The sequence below is a fragment of the Lithobates pipiens genome, unplaced genomic scaffold (genome assembly GCF_037356315.1).
Source record: "Lithobates pipiens isolate NorthernLeopardFrog02 unplaced genomic scaffold, aLitPip1_a1.2 Scaffold_77, whole genome shotgun sequence".
Taxonomy (NCBI): domain Eukaryota; kingdom Metazoa; phylum Chordata; class Amphibia; order Anura; family Ranidae; genus Lithobates; species Lithobates pipiens.
In genome coordinates, this window is record NW_027507900.1 from 741,197 (window position 1) to 760,328 (window position 19,132).

The 19,132-nt window shown below is 52.3% G+C and overlaps 2 protein-coding genes across 7 annotated transcripts in view; one reads left to right on the forward strand and one right to left on the reverse strand.

Annotated features, from left to right (window-relative positions):
* LOC143959480 (gastrula zinc finger protein XlCGF53.1-like) overlaps positions 1-15,139 on the forward strand; it is a 15,515-nt gene extending 376 nt beyond the window's left edge. The window contains exons 1-5 of one of the 6 annotated variants that reach the window (XM_077468147.1): positions 55-221; positions 2,567-2,689; positions 3,480-3,614; positions 3,705-3,760; positions 10,425-15,137. In XM_077468147.1, the coding sequence (XP_077324273.1) occupies positions 10,439-11,842 (1,404 nt within the window). In that variant the 5' untranslated portion in view covers positions 55-221; positions 2,567-2,689; positions 3,480-3,614; positions 3,705-3,760; positions 10,425-10,438 and the 3' untranslated portion in view covers positions 11,843-15,137. Of the gene's footprint in view, positions 1-47; positions 222-2,566; positions 2,690-3,479; positions 3,615-3,704; positions 3,761-10,424 lie in introns of those variants that run through there. The other 5 variants (XM_077468152.1, XM_077468146.1, XM_077468150.1 and 2 more) reach the window with 5 other exon arrangements.
* Positions 1-19,132, reverse strand: part of LOC143959479 (uncharacterized) — a 269,947-nt gene that overhangs the window by 17,693 nt on the left and 233,122 nt on the right. The window lies entirely within an intron of this gene.

Consider the following 19,132-nt stretch of genomic DNA (forward strand, 5'->3'; position numbering starts at 1 on the left):
GAGAGCGGCAGGGGCCCGTGTAGGGGGGAGAGAGCGGCAGGGGCCCGTGTAGGGGGGAGAGAGTGGGCCTGTGTAGGAGAGCTCCATTCAGCCTCTGATCCCATGGAGAGATCATCCTCTAATGATGGACAACGTGAGGAACCCTGAGAGTGAGGCTTGGATTATTTCTCTGAATAAAGCTTCCCTTCTGGAGGAGATGGAGAGATTGAATATTGTACAGGGTAATGGTCAGAGGAAACGTGGTGGTCCTCCTGCAGACTGGGTTGGAGAGGGAATATGGTGGTCCTCCTACAGACTGGGTTGGAGAGGGAATATGGTGGTCCTCCTACAGACTGGGTTGGAGAGGGAATATGGTGGTCCTCCTGCAGACTGGGTTGGAGAGGGAATATGGTGGTCCTCCTACAGACTGGGTTGGAGAGGGAATATGGTGGTCCTCCTGCAGACTGGGTTGGGAGGGAATATGGTGGTCCTCCTGCAGACTGGGTTGGGAGGGAATATGGTGGTCCTCCTGCAGACTGGGATGGAGAGGGAATATGGGGGCCCTCCTGCAGACTGGGTTGGAGAGGGAATATGGGGGTCCTCCTGCAGACTGGGTTGGAGAGGGAATATGGGGGTCCTCCTACAGACTGGGTTGGAGAGGGAATATGGTGGTCCTCCTGCAGACTGGGTTGGGAGGGAATATGGTGGTCCTCCTGCAGACTGGGTTGGAGAGGGAATATGGTGGCCCTCCTGCAGACTGGGTTGGAGAGGGAATATGGGGGCCCTCCTGCAGACTGGGTTGGAGAGGGAATATGGTGGCCCTCCTGCAGACTGGGTTGGAGAGGGAATATGGTGGTCCTCCTGCAGACTGGGTTGGAGAGGGAATATGGTGGCCCTCCTGCAGACTGGGTTGGAGAGGGAATATGGGGGCCCTCCTGCAGACTGGGTTGGGAGGGAATATGGTGGTCCTCCTGCAGACTGGGTTGGAGAGGGAATATGGTGGTCCTCCTTCAGACTGGGTTGGAGAGGGAATATGGTGGCCCTCCTGCAGACTGGGTTGGAGAGGGAATATGGTGGCCCTCCTGCAGACTGGGATGGAGAGGGAATATGGTGGGCCTCCTGCAGACTGGGTTGGAGAGGGAATATGGTGGCCCTCCTGCAGACTGGGATGGAGAGGGAATATGGTGGTCCTCCTTCAGACTGGGTTGGAGAGGGAATATGGTGGTCCTCCTGCAGACTGGGTTGGAGAGGGAATATGGTGGCCCTCCTGCAGACTGGGTTGGAGAGGGAATATGGGGGCCCTCCTGCAGACTGGGTTGGAGAGGGAATATGGGGGCCCTCCTGCAGACTGGGATGGAGAGGGAATATGGTGGTCCTCCTTCAGACTGGGTTGGAGAGGGAATATGGTGGTCCTCTTGCAGACTGGGTTGGAAAGGGAATATGGTGGCCCTCCTGCAGACTGGGTTGGAGAGGGAATATGGTGGTCCTCCTTCAGACTGGGTTGGAGAGGGAATATGGTGGTCCTCCTTCAGACTGGGTTGGAGAGGGAATATGGGGGTCCTCCTGCGAACTGGGTTGGAGAGGGAATATGGTGGTCCTCCTGCAGACTGGGTTGGAGAGGGAATATGGGGGCCCTCCTGCAGACTGGGTTGGAGAGGGAATATGGTGGTCCTCCTGCAGACTGGGTTGGAGAGGGAATATGGGGGTCCTCCTGCAGACTGGGTTGGAGAGGGAATATGGTGGCCCTCCTGCAGACTGGGTTGGAGAGGGAATATGGTGGTCCTCCTGCAGACTGGGATGGAGAGGGAATATGGTGGTCCTCCTTCAGACTGGGTTGGAGAGGGAATATGGTGGCCCTCCTGCAGACTGGGTTGGAGAGGGAATATGGGGGTCCTCCTGCAGACTGGGTTGGAGAGGGAATATGGGGGTCCTCCTGCAGACTGGGTTGGAGAGGGAATATGGTGGCCCTCCTGCAGACTGGGTTGGAGAGGGAATATGGTGGTCCTCCTGCAGACTGGGATGGAGAGGGAATATGGTGGTCCTCCTTCAGACTGGGTTGGAGAGGGAATATGGTGGTCCTCCTTCAGACTGGGTTGGAGAGGGAATATGGTGGTCCTCCTTCAGACTGGGATGGAGAGGGAATATGGTGTCCCTCCTTCAGACTGGGTTGGAGAGGGAATATGGTGGTCCTCCTTCAGACTGGGATGGAGAGGGAATATGGTGTCCCTCCTGCAGACTGGGTTGGAGAGGGAATATGGGGGCCCTCCTGCAGACTGGGTTGGAGAGGGAATATGGTGGTCCTCCTGCAGACTGGGTTGGAGAGGGAATATGGTGGCCCTTCTGCAGACTGGGTTGGAGAGGGAATATGGGGGCCCTCCTGCAGACTGGGTTGGAGAGGGAATATGGTGGTCCTCCTGCAGACTGGGATGGAGAGGGAATATGGGGGCCCTCCTTCAGACTGGGTTGGAGAGGGAATATGGTGGTCCTCCTGCAGACTGGGTTGGAGAAGCTCCTTCACTTGGGTGTTGCGTCTTCATCCCTACAGATCTGTTCATACGCGTCTTCACTTCTGTCTCCTTGTGTACAGACTACCATGTGGTCACCGTCCAATGCTGACCACAACTCCAACATCGTCCATCGCAGCATGGACACCGACAGCAAGAAGATATTACATCTCACCCTGGAGATCATCTACCTGCTGACCGGAGAGGTGAGGAGGATTCTGGGAGGTCACATGACCGGAGGGGGGGATTCTGGGAGGTCACATGACCGGAGGGGGGATTCTGGGAGGTCACATGACCGGAGGGGGGGATTCTGGGAGGTCACATGACCGGAGGGGGGGGATTCTGGGAGGTCACATGACTGGAGGGGGGGGATTCTGGGAGGTCACATGACCGGAGGGGGGGGATTCTGGGAGGTCACATGACCGGAGGGGGGGATTCTGGGAGGTCACATGACCGGGGGGGGGGATTCTGGGAGGTCACATGACTGGAGGGGGGGATTCTGGGAGGTCACATGACCGGAGGGGGGGGGGATTCTGGGAGGTCACATGATCGGAGGGGGGGGATTCTGGGAGGTCACATGACCGGAGGGGGGGGGGGGATTCTGGGAGGTCACATGACCGGAGGGGGGGGGGATTCTGGGAGGTCACATGACCGGAGGGGGGGGGGGATTCTGGGAGGTCACATGACCGGAGGGGGGGGATTCTGGGAGGTCACATGACCGGAGGGGGGGGGGGGATTCTGGGAGGTCACATGACCGGAGGGGGGGGGATTCTGGGAGGTCACATGACCGGAGGGGGGGGGATTCTGGGAGGTCACATGACCGGAGGGGGGGGGATTCTGGGAGGTCACATGACCGGAGGGGGGGGATTCTGGGAGCACATGACCGGAGGGGGGGATTCTGGGGTAGGTCACATGACATCACTGTGGAGGTGTTTGGGGTGTGATATAAGAAGGGTGTCGGTCTCTCGGATGTTCTGGTTCTGTATTGATCCGCAGGATTACATTATTGTGAAGAGGTCAGGTGATCATGTCCCACCAATCAGGAAAACTCGTATCTCGGCCTCCAATCCCCTGTCAGAGCAGAAAATCCTGGAACTGATTCATCAAATCACAGAGCTGCTGACTGGACGGGTGGGTGACCTCATTGTGTGTAATGGATGGAGAGCAGTGACCTCATTGTGATGTCATTCATCATATTTATGACTCTGTTTATGTTTATAGGGATCTTTAGAAGCTGAAAAGGAAGTGCCTTGTCCCCGCCCCACTTTTGTCACATGGTATGATGATAGTTATTGTCATTTTTATCTTTTTGGAGCTGCAGTTACATAGAGCCCATACTGTATCAGAGCTCTAATCCTAGGTGGTCCGGCCCATAGAGCCCATACTGTATCGGAGCTCTAATCCTAGGTGGTCCGGCCCATACTGTATCAGAGCTCTAATCCTAGGTGGTCCGGCCCATACTGTATCAGAGCTCTAATCCTAGGTGGTCCGGCCCATAGAGCCCATACTGTATCAGAGGTCTAATCCTAGGTGGTCCAGCCCATAGAGCCCATACTGTATCAGAGCTCTAATCCTAGGTGGTCCGGCCCATAGAACCCATACTGTATCAGAGGTCTAATCCTAGGTGGTCCGGCCCATAGAGCCCATACTGTATCAGAGGTCTAATCCTAGGTGGTCCGGCCCATAGAACCCATACTGTATCAGAGCTCTAATCCTAGGTGGTCCGGCCCATAGAACCCATACTGTATCAGAGCTCTAATCCTAGGTGGTCCAGCCCGTAGAGCCCATACTGTATCAGAGCTCTAATCCTAGGTGGTCCAGCCCGTAGAGTCCATACTGTATCAGAGCTCTAATCCTAGGTGGTCCGGCCCTAGAGCCCATACACTATCAGAGCTCTAATCCTAGGTGGTCCAGCCCATAGAGCCCATACTGTATCGGAGCTCTAATCCTAGGTGGTCCGGCCCATAGAGCCCATACTGTATCAGAGCTCTAATCCTAGGTGGCCCGGCCCATAGAGCCCATACTGTATCAGAGCTCTAATCCTAGGTGGTCCAGCCCATAGAGCCCATACTGTATCAGAGGTCTAATCCTAGGTGGTCCGGCCCATAGAGCCCATACTGTATCAGAGGTCTAATCCTAGGTGGTCCAGCCCATAGAGCCCATACTGTATCAGAGCTCTAATCCTAGGTGGTCCGGCCCATAGAGCCCATACTGTATCAGAGGTCTAATCCTAGGTGGTCCAGCCCATAGAGCCCATACTGTATCAGAGCTCTAATCCTAGGTGGTCCGGCCCATAGAGCCCATACTGTATCGGAGCTCTAATCCTAGGTGGTCCGGCCCATACTGTATCAGAGCTCTAATCCTAGGTGGTCCGGCCCATACTGTATCAGAGGTCTAATCCTAGGTGGTCCGGCCCATAGAGCCCATACTGTATCAGAGGTCTAATCCTAGGTGGTCCAGCCCATAGAGCCCATACTGTATCAGAGCTCTAATCCTAGGTGGTCCGGCCCATAGAACCCATACTGTATCAGAGGTCTAATCCTAGGTGGTCCGGCCCATAGAGCCCATACTGTATCAGAGGTCTAATCCTAGGTGGTCCGGCCCATAGAACCCATACTGTATCAGAGCTCTAATCCTAGGTGGTCCGGCCCATAGAACCCATACTGTATCAGAGCTCTAATCCTAGGTGGTCCAGCCCGTAGAGCCCATACTGTATCAGAGCTCTAATCCTAGGTGGTCCAGCCGTAGAGTCCATACTGTATCAGAGCTCTAATCCTAGGTGGTCCGGCCCATAGAGCCCATACACTATCAGAGCTCTAATCCTAGGTGGTCCAGCCCATAGAGCCCATACTGTATCGGAGCTCTAATCCTAGGTGGTCCGGCCCATAGAGCCCATACTGTATCAGAGCTCTAATCCTAGGTGGCCCGGCCCATAGAGCCCATACTGTATCAGAGCTCTAATCCTAGGGTGGTCCAGCCCATAGAGCCCATACTGTATCAGAGGTCTAATCCTAGGTGGTCCGGCCCATAGAGCCCATACTGTATCAGAGGTCTAATCCTAGGTGGTCCAGCCCATAGAGCCCATACTGTATCAGAGCTCTAATCCTAGGTGGTCCGGCCCATAGAGCCCATACTGTATCAGAGGTCTAATCCTAGGTGGTCCAGCCCATAGAGCCCATACTGTATCAGAGCTCTAATCCTAGGTGGTCCAGCCCATAGAGCCCATACTGTATCAGAGGTCTAATCCTAGGTGGTCCGGCCCATAGAGCCCATACTGTATCAGAGGTCTAATCCTAGGTGGTCCACCCCATAGAACCCATACTGTATCGGAGCTCTAATCCTAGGTGGTCCGGCCCATAGAGTCCATACTGTATCAGAGGTCTAATCCTAGGTGGTCTGGCCCATAGAGCCCATACTGTATCAGAGCTCTAATCCTAGGTGGTCCAGCCCATAGAGCCCATACTGTATTGGAGCTCTAATCCTAGGTGGTCCAGCCCATAGAGCCCATACTGTATCAGAGCTTTAATCCTAGGTGGTCCACCCCATAGAGCCCATACTGTATCAGAGCTCTAATCCTAGGTGGTCCGGCCCATACTGTATCAGAGCTCTAATCCTAGGTGGCCCGGCCCATAGAGCCCATACTGTATCAGAGCTCTAATCCTAGGTGGTCCGGCCCATAGAGCCCATACTGTATCAGAGCTCTAATCCTAGGTGGTCCGGCCCATAGAGCCCATACTGTATCAGAGCTCTAATCCTAGGTGGTCCAGCCCATACTGTATCAGAGCTCTAATCCTAGGTGGCCCGGCCCATAGAGCCCATACTGTATCAGAGCTCTAATCCTAGGTGGTCCGGCCCATAGAGCCCATACTGTATCAGAGCTCTAATCCTAGGTGGTCCAGCCCATAGAGCCCATACTGTATCAGAGCTCTAATCCTAGGTGGTCCGGCCCATAGAGCCCATACTGTATCAGAGGTCTAATCCTAGGTGGTCCAGCCCATAGAGCCCATACTGTATCAGAGCTCTAATCCTAGGTGGTCCGGCCCATAGAGCCCATACTGTATCAGAGGTCTAATCCTAGGTGGTCCAGCCCATAGAGCCCATACTGTATCAGAGCTCTAATCCTAGGTGGTCCGGCCCATAGAGCCCATACTGTATCAGAGGTCTAATCCTAGGTGGTCCAGCCCATAGAGCCCATACTGTATCAGAGCTCTAATCCTAGGTGGTCCGGCCCATAGAGCCCATACTGTATCAGAGGTCTAATCCTAGGTGGTCCAGCCCATAGAGCCCATACTGTATCAGAGCTCTAATCCTAGGTGGTCCGGCCCATAGAGCCCATACTGTATCAGAGGTCTAATCCTAGGTGGTCCAGCCCATAGAGCCCATACTGTATCAGAGCTCTAATCCTAGGTGGTCCGGCCCATAGAGCCCATACTGTATCAGAGGTCTAATCCTAGGTGGTCCAGCCCATAGAGCCCATACTGTATCAGAGCTCTAATCCTAGGTGGTCCGGCCCATAGAACCCATACTGTATCAGAGGTCTAATCCTAGGTGGTCCGGCCCATAGAGCCCATACTGTATCAGAGCTCTAATCCTAGGTGGTCCGGCCCATAGAACCCATACTGTATCAGAGCTCTAATCCTAGGTGGTCCGGCCCATAGAGCCCATACTGTATCAGAGCTCTAATCCTAGGTGGTCCAGCCCGTAGAGTCCATACTGTATCAGAGCTCTAATCCTAGGTGGTCCGGCCCATAGAGCCCATACACTATCAGAGCTCTAATCCTAGGTGGTCCAGCCCATAGAGCCCATACTGTATCGGAGCTCTAATCCTAGGTGGTCCGGCCCATAGAGCCCATACTGTATCAGAGCTCTAATCCTAGGTGGCCCGGCCCATAGAGCCCATACTGTATCAGAGCTCTAATCCTAGGTGGTCCAGCCCATAGAGCCCATACTGTATCAGAGGTCTAATCCTAGGTGGTCCGGCCCATAGAGCCCATACTGTATCAGAGGTCTAATCCTAGGTGGTCCACCCCATAGAACCCATACTGTATCGGAGCTCTAATCCTAGGTGGTCCGGCCCATAGAGTCCATACTGTATCAGAGGTCTAATCCTAGGTGGTCTGGCCCATAGAGCCCATACTGTATCAGAGCTCTAATCCTAGGTGGTCCAGCCCATAGAGCCCATACTGTATTGGAGCTCTAATCCTAGGTGGTCCAGCCCATAGAGCCCATACTGTATCAGAGCTTTAATCCTAGGTGGTCCACCCCATAGAGCCCATACTGTATCAGAGCTCTAATCCTAGGTGGTCCGGCCCATACTGTATCAGAGCTCTAATCCTAGGTGGCCCGGCCCATAGAGCCCATACTGTATCAGAGCTCTAATCCTAGGTGGTCCGGCCCATAGAGCCCATACTGTATCAGAGCTCTAATCCTAGGTGGTCCGGCCCATAGAGCCCATACTGTATCAGAGCTCTAATCCTAGGTGGTCCAGCCCATACTGTATCAGAGCTCTAATCCTAGGTGGCCCGGCCCATAGAGCCCATACTGTATCAGAGCTCTAATCCTAGGTGGTCCGGCCCATAGAGCCCATACTGTATCAGAGCTCTAATCCTAGGTGGCCCGGCCCATAGAGCCCATACTGTATCAGAGCTCTAATCCTAGGTGGTCCGGCCCATAGAACCCATACTGTATCAGAGCTCTAATCCTAGGTGGTCCAGCCTGTAGAGCCCATACTGTATCAGAGCTCTAATCCTAGGTGGTCCAGCCCATAGAGCCCATACTGTATCAGAGCTCTAATCCTAGGTGGTCCAGCCCATAGAGCCCATACTGTATCGGAGCTCTAATCCTAGGTGGTCCGGCCCATAGAGCCCATACACTATCAGAGCTCTAATCCTAGGTGGTCCAGCCCATAGAGCCCATACTGTATCGGAGCTCTAATCCTAGGTGGTCCGGCCCATAGAGCCCATACTGTATCAGAGCTCTAATCCTAGGTGGCCCGGCCCATAGAGCCCATACTGTATCAGAGCTCTAATCCTAGGTGGTCCAGCCCGTAGAGCCCATACTGTATCAGAGCTCTAATCCTAGGTGGCCCGGCCCATAGAGCCCATACTGTATCAGAGCTTTAATCCTAGGTGGCCAGGCCCATACTGTATCAGAGCTCTAATCCTAGGTGGTCCGGCCCATAGAGCCCATACTGTATCGGAGCTCTAATCCTAGGTGGTCCAGCCCATACTGTATCAGAGCTCTAATCCTAGGTGGTCCGGCCCATAGAGCCCATACACTATCAGAGCTCTAATCCTAGGTGGTCCAGCCCATAGAGCCCATACTGTATCGGAGCTCTAATCCTAGGTGGTCCGGCCCATAGAGCCCATACTGTATCAGAGCTCTAATCCTAGGTGGCCCGGCCCATAGAGCCCATACTGTATCAGAGCTCTAATCCTAGGTGGTCCAGCCCATAGAGCCCATACTGTATCAGAGGTCTAATCCTAGGTGGTCCGGCCCATAGAGCCCATACTGTATCAGAGGTCTAATCCTAGGTGGTCCACCCCATAGAACCCATACTGTATCGGAGCTCTAATCCTAGGTGGTCCGGCCCATAGAGTCCATACTGTATCAGAGGTCTAATCCTAGGTGGTCTGGCCCATAGAGCCCATACTGTATCAGAGCTCTAATCCTAGGTGGTCCAGCCCATAGAGCCCATACTGTATTGGAGCTCTAATCCTAGGTGGTCCAGCCCATAGAGCCCATACTGTATCAGAGCTTTAATCCTAGGTGGTCCACCCCATAGAGCCCATACTGTATCAGAGCTCTAATCCTAGGTGGTCCGGCCCATACTGTATCAGAGCTCTAATCCTAGGTGGCCCGGCCCATAGAGCCCATACTGTATCAGAGCTCTAATCCTAGGTGGTCCGGCCCATAGAGCCCATACTGTATCAGAGCTCTAATCCTAGGTGGTCCGGCCCATAGAGCCCATACTGTATCAGAGCTCTAATCCTAGGTGGTCCAGCCCATACTGTATCAGAGCTCTAATCCTAGGTGGCCCGGCCCATAGAGCCCATACTGTATCAGAGCTCTAATCCTAGGTGGTCCGGCCCATAGAGCCCATACTGTATCAGAGCTCTAATCCTAGGTGGCCCGGCCCATAGAGCCCATACTGTATCAGAGCTCTAATCCTAGGTGGTCCGGCCCATAGAACCCATACTGTATCAGAGCTCTAATCCTAGGTGGTCCAGCCTGTAGAGCCCATACTGTATCAGAGCTCTAATCCTAGGTGGTCCAGCCCATAGAGCCCATACTGTATCAGAGCTCTAATCCTAGGTGGTCCAGCCCATAGAGCCCATACTGTATCGGAGCTCTAATCCTAGGTGGTCCGGCCCATAGAGCCCATACACTATCAGAGCTCTAATCCTAGGTGGTCCAGCCCATAGAGCCCATACTGTATCGGAGCTCTAATCCTAGGTGGTCCGGCCCATAGAGCCCATACTGTATCAGAGCTCTAATCCTAGGTGGCCCGGCCCATAGAGCCCATACTGTATCAGAGCTCTAATCCTAGGTGGTCCAGCCCGTAGAGCCCATACTGTATCAGAGCTCTAATCCTAGGTGGCCCGGCCCATAGAGCCCATACTGTATCAGAGCTTTAATCCTAGGTGGCCAGGCCCATAGAGCCCATACTGTATCAGAGCTCTAATCCTAGGTGGTCCGGCCCATAGAGCCCATACTGTATCGGAGCTCTAATCCTAGGTGGTCCAGCCCATACTGTATCAGAGCTCTAATCCTAGGTGGCCCGGCCCATAGAGCCCATACTGTATCAGAGCTCTAATCCTAGGTGGTCCGGCCCATAGAGCCCATACTGTATCTTTTCTAAGTGATGGGTGGGGGGGGGGGGCATCTTGTAGTAAAGCAGGGTGTGAATGTCCACAGGTAATCCAATTTTTTTCCCCTCAGGTGATGGTCTCTCCATGGACCCCTGCAGCTTCAAATCTTCCCCAGCATCTTCCAGAAGCTCCCCGTGTCATATTGGTGAAGGAGGTGATGAGTTCCTTGGGGCACCCAGAGGTCACACACAATGCCTGTCCGGTATGGAAGGACCACTCACAAATGCTGATCTTTTTATGGCACGACATGATGGCCAGTATAAAACTGTAAAATTAATGGAGGACCCTCGCTCACATGAAGATCTCTGCCCCACCACGTCTTCTATGACGGGACAGCGTGGGGCCTCAATAGAAGGAAATCCTAGGATGGAGGGGGTGGTCTCTAAGGAGGAAGAAATCCATGTGAAGGAGGAATTATGTGAGGATGAAATTATTATTACTTGTATAAAAGAAGAACCAGACTCCTGGGAGGAATATGAGATGAGAGACGTTGGTCCATCTACTCATAACTCCCAGGAGGATCCTGCTTCTTGTGATGGAGAACATTTTTCAGGCAGTACTACAGAGAACCTCATGAAACTTGGAGGAAATGGTATTGGCCCCATAAAGAAGGGACCACGTACCAGGCAACGTGTCGGCACTCGTTCTACACGCGTCAGTAAGAACAATACGGATCACGCCGTGGCTGGTACATCTAAGAAGGATCGTTCTAGGGCACCAAACATGGACCATTCCAGGACCCGAGCATTGGACAGGGTTCCCGCTACAACCAGCGCACAAAGCGTAGAATATTCTCCGAATAACGTCTATAGTTGCCTCTTCTGTCAGCAGCATTTCACGAGTTTTCTAGAACTTTCCAGACATGAAAAGACCCATAGTGCGGAGGAGCCGGCAGTGTGCTCGGAATGTGGAAGAGGCTTTGACAACCACTCCCTCCTCCTGGCGCACCAGAAGCTCCATTTTGGTGCGCGGCCATGGACATGCAAGGAGTGTGGGAAAGGCTTTTTCCGGAAGTCCCGTCTGGTCGTCCACCAGAGACGGCACACCGGGGAACGACCGTTTTCATGTGCGCAATGTGGGAAGGGCTTCTCCTGTAGGGCGCATCTGGTGACTCATGAGAAGATTCACACCGGTATAAAACCGTTCCAGTGCGCACAATGCGGCAAAGCGTTTATCCGGAAGCCAGACCTCATCATACACGAGAGGACCCACACTGGAGAAAAACCCTTTACATGTTGTGAATGCGGGAAACGGTTTGTGTGTAACTCCCATGTGGCCTCCCATCAGAAGGTGCACAGAGATCGCAGCAGCCTGACCTGCGCCATGTGCGGCAAATGTCTGAGAAGTGAGGCTCTGCTACGGGAACATACCAAAGTCTGCCCTATGATGATCCCGAATCCCCTCCCCAGAGGAGCCATACCACCCAAGACTTCTCATGGGGGGAAATTATTTCCCATAAGACACCACTGGACTCCCACCAATCAATGATTGCCCTATGATGATCGCAAATCCCCTCCCCAGAGGAGCAATGCCACCCAAGACTCATTCCAAGGGAAATCATTTCCCATTAGACACCACTGGACTCCCACCAATCAATGATTGCCCTATGATGATCCCTAATCCCCTCCCCAGAGGAACCATGCCACCCAAGACTCATTCCAAGGGAAATCATTTCCCATTAGACACCACTGGACTCCCACCAATCAATGATTGCCCTATGATGATCGCAAATCCCCTCCCCAGAGGAGCAATGCCACCCAAGACTCATTCCAAGGGAAATCATTTCCCATTAGACACCACTGGACTCCCACCAATCAATGACTGCCCTATGATGATCCCTAATCCCCTCCCCAGAGGAGCCATGCCACCCAAGACTTCTCATGGGGGGAAATGATTTCCCATAAGACACCACTGGACTCCCACCAATCAATGATTGCCCTATGATGATCGCAAATCCCCCTCCCCAGAGGAGCAATGCCACCCAAGACTCATTCCAAGGGAAATAATTTCCCATTAGACACCACTGGACTCCACCAATCAATGACTGCCCTATGATGATCCCAAGTCCCCTCCCCAGAGGAGCAATGCCACCCAAGACTCATTCCAAGGGAAATCATTTGTCATTAGACACCACTGGACTCCCACCAATCAATGACTGCCCTATGATGATCCCTAATCCCCTCCCCAGAGGAGCCATGCCACCCAAGACTTCTCATGGGGGGAAATGATTTCCCATAAGACACCACTGGACTCCCACCAATCAATGATTGCCCTATGATGATCGCAAATCCCCCTCCCCAGAGGAGCAATGCCACCCAAGACTCATTCCAAGGGAAATAATTTCCCATTAGACACCACTGGACTCCCACCAATCAATGATTGCCCTATGATGATCCCTAATCCCCTCCCCAGAGGAACCATGCCACCCAAGACTCATTCCAAGGGAAATCATTTCCCATTAGACACCACTGGACTCCCACCAATCAATGATTGCCCTATGATGATCCCTAATCCCCTCCCCAGAGGAACCATGCCACCCAAGACTCATTCCAAGGGAAATCATTTCCCATTAGACACCACTGGACTCCCACCAATCAATGATTGCCCTATGATGATCCCTAATCCCCTCCCCAGAGGAACCATGCCACCCAAGACTCATTCCAAGGGAAATCATTTCCCATTAGACACCACTGGACTCCCACCAATCAATGATTGCCCTATGATGATCGCAAATCCCCTCCCCAGAGGAGCAATGCCACCCAAGACTCATTCCAAGGGAAATCATTTCCCATTAGACACCACTGGACTCCCACCAATCAATGACTGCCCTATGATGATCCCTAATCCCCTCCCCAGAGGAGCCATGCCACCCAAGACTTCTCATGGGGGGAAATGATTTCCCATAAGACACCACTGGACTCCCACCAATCAATGATTGCCCTATGATGATCGCAAATCCCCCTCCCCAGAGGAGCAATGCCACCCAAGACTCATTCCAAGGGAAATAATTTCCCATTAGACACCACTGGACTCCACCAATCAATGACTGCCCTATGATGATCCCAAGTCCCCTCCCCAGAGGAGCAATGCCACCCAAGACTCATTCCAAGGGAAATCATTTGTCATTAGACACCACTGGACTCCCACCAATCAATGACTGCCCTATGATGATCCCTAATCCCCTCCCCAGAGGAGCCATGCCACCCAAGACTTCTCATGGGGGGAAATGATTTCCCATAAGACACCACTGGACTCCCACCAATCAATGATTGCCCTATGATGATCGCAAATCCCCCTCCCCAGAGGAGCAATGCCACCCAAGACTCATTCCAAGGGAAATAATTTCCCATTAGACACCACTGGACTCCACCAATCAATGACTGCCCTATGATGATCCCTAATCCCCTCCCCAGAGGAGCCATGCCACCCAAGACTCATTCCAAGGGAAATTATTTCCCATAAGACACCACTGGACTCCCACCAATCAATGATTGCCCTATGATGATCGCAAATCCCCTCCCCAGAGGAGCAATGCCACCCAAGACTCATTCCAAGGGAAATCATTTCCCATTAGACACCACTGGACTCGCACCAATCAATGACTGCCCTATGATGATCCCAAATCCCCTCCCCAGAGGAGCCATACCACCCAAGACTTCTCATGGAGGCAAATTATTTCCCATAAGGAACCACTGGACTCCCACCAATCAATGATTGCCCTATGATGATCGCAAATCCCCTCCCCAGAGGAGAAATGCCATCCAAGACTCATTCCAAGGGAAATCATTTCCCATTAGACATCACTGGACTCCACCAATCAATGACTGCCCTATGATGATCCCAAGTCCCCTCCCCAGAGGAGCCATGCCACCCAAGACTCATTCCAAGGGAAATCATTTCCCATAAGACACCACTGGACTCCCACCAATCTGCCCTATGATGATCCCTAATCCCCTCCCCAGAGGAGCCATGCCACCCAAGACTTCTCATGGGGGGGGGAAATTATTTCCCATTAGACACCACTGGACTCCCACCAATCAATGACTGCGCTCCTTGGGCTGCCCTCAGTGACCCAGCTGGGCATTCACATACTTGGTCCCGCAGGAGAGCTCAGCAGCTGGAGCCATTCAGGAGATCACAAGTATATGAAAGCGGAGCTGCACCCAAAAAAGGGGGATGCTCCGATTATCACTTTTGGCACCTTTCGGGAGGAACGGGTACCTGTTTGTGCCTGGTAGCTGTCCCCACTTCCGGAAGACCTGACTGAAGGGAGGTCCCCGGAAGTTCATCCCCCACCTCCTCCGTCCCCCGCCGCCGAGCCATTCACAAAGTGCAGCGCGCTTCGCGCATGCGCAGTAGGGAGCTGGCTGTAAAGCCGCAAGGCTTCACTGCTGGTTTCCCTTACAGGCAATGGCGGCCGCACCCGAGCACCAATGGGAACATGGCCTGGGGTGCCGACATGAGGGGATCCATGGACAGGAAAGTGTCCTAATAGTAAAAGTCAGCAGCTCTGGGATTTGTAGCTGCTGGGGGGGGAGGGGGGGAGGATGCGGGGTTCCTCTTTAAAGCGGCATTAAACCCGAAAGCCAACATTATAATACAGATTGCCAATTCTTTGATGTGCATTCCTTTTCTTTTTTTAGGCTCTCTATCTTACTTTTTCATCTGGTTTAAAAAAAAAGAAAAGGAATGAAGCTGCCGCCTCTAATAATTGCTGAGATTGCAATATAGGATATTATGGAAGGGTGGGGCCATCTAATTGGGGGGGAGGGATCATCTAATGGAGGGGGGGAATCTAATGAAGGGGAGATCACCTAATGGAAGATTTGATCACCTAATGGAGGGGGGGGTCTAATGAAGGGGGAGATCATCTAATGGGGGGGGCATCTAATGAAGGGGGGAGATCACCTAATGGAGGGGGGGTCACCTAATGGAGAGGGGGATCACCTAATAAAGGGCGAGATCACCTAATGGAGGGTGGGCATCTAATGGAGAATTTGAGCATCTAATAGGGGGGGATAACTTAATGGAGGGGGCATCTAATTAAGGGGGGAGATCATCTAATGGAGGGGGGGGGGATTACCTAATGAAGGGGGAGATCACCTAATGGAGGATTTGATCACCTATGGAAGGGGGGCATCTAATGGAGAATTTGAGCATCTAATAGGGGGGGATAACCTAATGGAGGGGGCATCTAATTAAGGTGGGAGATCATCTAATGGAGGATTTGATCACCTAATGGAGGGGGGGGATTACCTAATGAAGGGGTGGTCACCTAATGGAGGAGGGAAGATCACCTAATGGAGGATTTGATCACCTATGGAAGGGGGCATCTAATGGAGAATTTGAGCATCTAATGGAGGGGGCATCTAATTAAGGGGGGAGATCATCTAATGGAGGATTTGATCACCTAATGGAGGGGGAATCACCTAATGGAGGATTTGATCACCTAATGGAGGGGGGAGATTACCTAATGAAGGGGTGGTCACCTAATGAAGGGGGAGATCACCTAATGGAGGATTTGATCACCTATGGAAGGGGGGCATCTAATGGAGAATTTGAGCATCTAATGGAGAATTTGAGCATCTAATGGAGGGGGTAATCACTTAATGGGGGGGGGGGGATAACCTAATGGAGGATTTGATCATCTAATGGAGGGGGGAGATCACCTAATGGGGGGGTCATCTAACAGAGGCGGAGCAACCTAATGGAGGGGGGGAATCACTTAATGGAGGCGGGGATCACTTAATAGAGGGGGGATCATCTAATGGAGGGGGGGGGGGAAATCACTTAATGCGGGGGGATCATCTAATGGAGGGGGGGGCACCTAATGGGGGGAATCACATAATGGGGAGGGATCACCCAATGGAGGGGGGAGATCACCTAATGGAGGATTTAAGCATCTAACAGAGGGGGGGGGGCAACTTAATGGAGGGGGGGGAATCACTTAATGGAGGGGGGGATCATCTAATGGAGGGGGGGCACCTAATGGGGGGAATCACTTAATGGAGGGGGACCATCTAATGGGGGGACCATCTAATGGAGGGGGACCATCTAATGGGGGTGGAATCACTTAATGGAGGGGGACCATCTAATGGGGGGGGGACCATCTAATGGAGGGGGACCACGGTGCGACAGACACAAGATTGGGGCGTCTTCTTACTTTTCTTTTTATCAGTTTTTCACCTTTTGAATAATGAGGATATTGGACGGAGATTGGAAACAAACATGACAAATCTGATGTGAAAAGGAAAGCGCAGTCCACGTTGTCTTCAGTTGTTTGTCTTCTGTTTTCACCATGAATGGTCCGAGAATCGGACGAGTTCTGTTATTTATACCAATAAAGATACAATTGAACCCTTCAGAGACCTCATCTGTTCCATGTCTATTCCCGATCTTTGGTCTTATCATTACTAATGTTTCCCAACCATTCCTCTATTGGGGGTCACAAGGGGGTTAGACATCCCACAAGCAGTCCAGGCTCTGGTGTGGAAGACGATCATCAATGGAAATGCCCCAAAATGTAGAAAATAAAGTGTTTTTTTTAAATCACTTTATTTCCTGCTGGTCATGTGACTGCAGTCTCTCTAGTGGGCGTGTCTAGAAGTGACGCCCTGCTCCTCTGTAGCCAATTGGTGTGCACAGGGTGGGAGGAGCTGATCACATTCGCCTATCGGAGCACTTTCATCCATGTGTGTCCCCACATTTATAACAGAAATGAAGAAAAACTTTTTTTTTCATATTTCAGTCTTGTTTCATTTATTTTTCAAATAACAAATCACCCCTCCCCCCCTAAGATAATTGAATCCCACTAATAGAAAGCTCTGTGTGATAATCACGTCCTATGAGTACATAAAGTGTTATTGTCGTTCAAAGGTGACATCGCTGGAAGCTGAGAATTGTCCTGAGCAGGAATGGGGAGGGAGGTCCCCGATTTTGATGGGGGTCTCTGATATTGTAGAAGGGTCCCCGATATTGAAGGGGTCCCTGATATTGAAGGGGGTCCCTGATATTGAAGGAGGTCTCTGATATTGAAGGGGGTCCCGATATTTGAGGACGGTCCCTGATATTGAAGGGTGTCTCTGATATTGAATGGGGGTCCCGATATTGGAGGAGGGACTCTGATATTGAAGGGGGTCCCCGATATTGATGGGGGGGGTCTCTACTGCGCGTGTCTTATTAAGAAAATTGTGTGACGTGTAAATTGCTATATGAATCGCTTTGTGATCACTCAATACAGTCAGTTCTTAGAGTAGAGGGTGGTGTGAGTGTCATTTCTTTGAGAACTGATTCCAGGTATATCTGAAATTGCATAATACATCGGATCTAAGGTCTGAGAGGTTAAAAGGGACCCCCTAGACACCAAATTAACCCTTTCAGCACTGGGGGCTCATCCGCGGATGCATGCAGAACTACCCTTAACGGGATTGGAAGGCTACTCTTAACGGATTCGGTAAGTTAATTATATTATTGAGTGAAATTGACTTGCCGGGGTCCAGGTGTCAGGTGTGTGACTTGGCTTCCATCCCACAGAGATTGTTGCTGGGTTATAGAACCTCTCATAAGTATAGATGAAAAATGACTGGTCATGACCTTAGGGGTCATATAAATAGTGTTTTGGGGACACTTGAAAAGGTTTTGATGACCTTTAGAAGAATTTACAGAGAGTTTTAGTTCTGTTTGGGGCAGAACAGGTGACTGATGATCGATGTATTGTGTAAACTGTGTATGATTGTATAACTGCTTTGCTCTAAAAGTATCACGCTGGATGAATTATGCTGAGTGTGTCTGTCACGTGCCTAGTGGACGAGCCCAACCTGCAGGGAGTGACCTCTCTTGCGGCTCCAACTCGAGGGCCCTGGTAGGATGAACAGGAAGCACAAGAGTCAGGAGTGGCACGAGTGCCTGGCAGGATCAACAGCAGAAGATGGATCAGGAAGCACGGTGTAGCAGGACCTCGGATTGGATCAGAAGATGGGCAGGAGCCTGGAAGGAGCTGGATCGGCAGGCAGGTGCAGCAGATTGGAACTGGGCAGCAGGCGGGTACCAGGAACCAGGACATCGGAGTAGGACCTCAGACTAGAACTGGGTTGCAGACAGGAGTTGCTCAGCAAGCTTGAAGCTGGGCAGCTGACAGAGACCAGGATACTGGACCCGGACCTCAAACTGGAACTGGACTGCAGGCAGGAGCTGAACACCCACTGCTTCAGACGCCAACACACTACACGAGGCCGCCGCGCTGGCGGCCTTATATAGTGTGGGGCGTGCACTACACAGCCTGAGCTATGATTGGCCACAGGCATCCTGTGCATTGTGGGCCGTGAGCGCCACATGAATTTGACGCGAACGGACCAAAATGTTCGGACTTCGCCGAACGGACGAACAGCCAATGTTCGACTCGAACACGAAGCTCATCCCTACTCCCAACCAAACTGTCCTTACCTCCCCATGGGGTGTGCTCTCCCACCTGTGTTATTTACTCCCAAACAAACTGTCCCCACCCCTATGGGGTGTGCTCTCCCACCTGTTCTCTGTACTCCAAACCAAACTATCCCCACCCTATATGGGGTGTGCCCTCCCACTTGTGTTCTCTATCCCCAAAATGTCCCCACCCCCTATGGAGTGTCCCATTCCACATTTTCTCTATACTCCCAATCAAACTGTCCCCACCCCCTATTGGGTGTCCCCTCCCATCAGTGTTTTCTAATCCCAACCAAACTGCCCCCTCCCCCACCTTTTTGTTTCCACCCCTGCATGGACTGTTCCCAGCCCCTATGA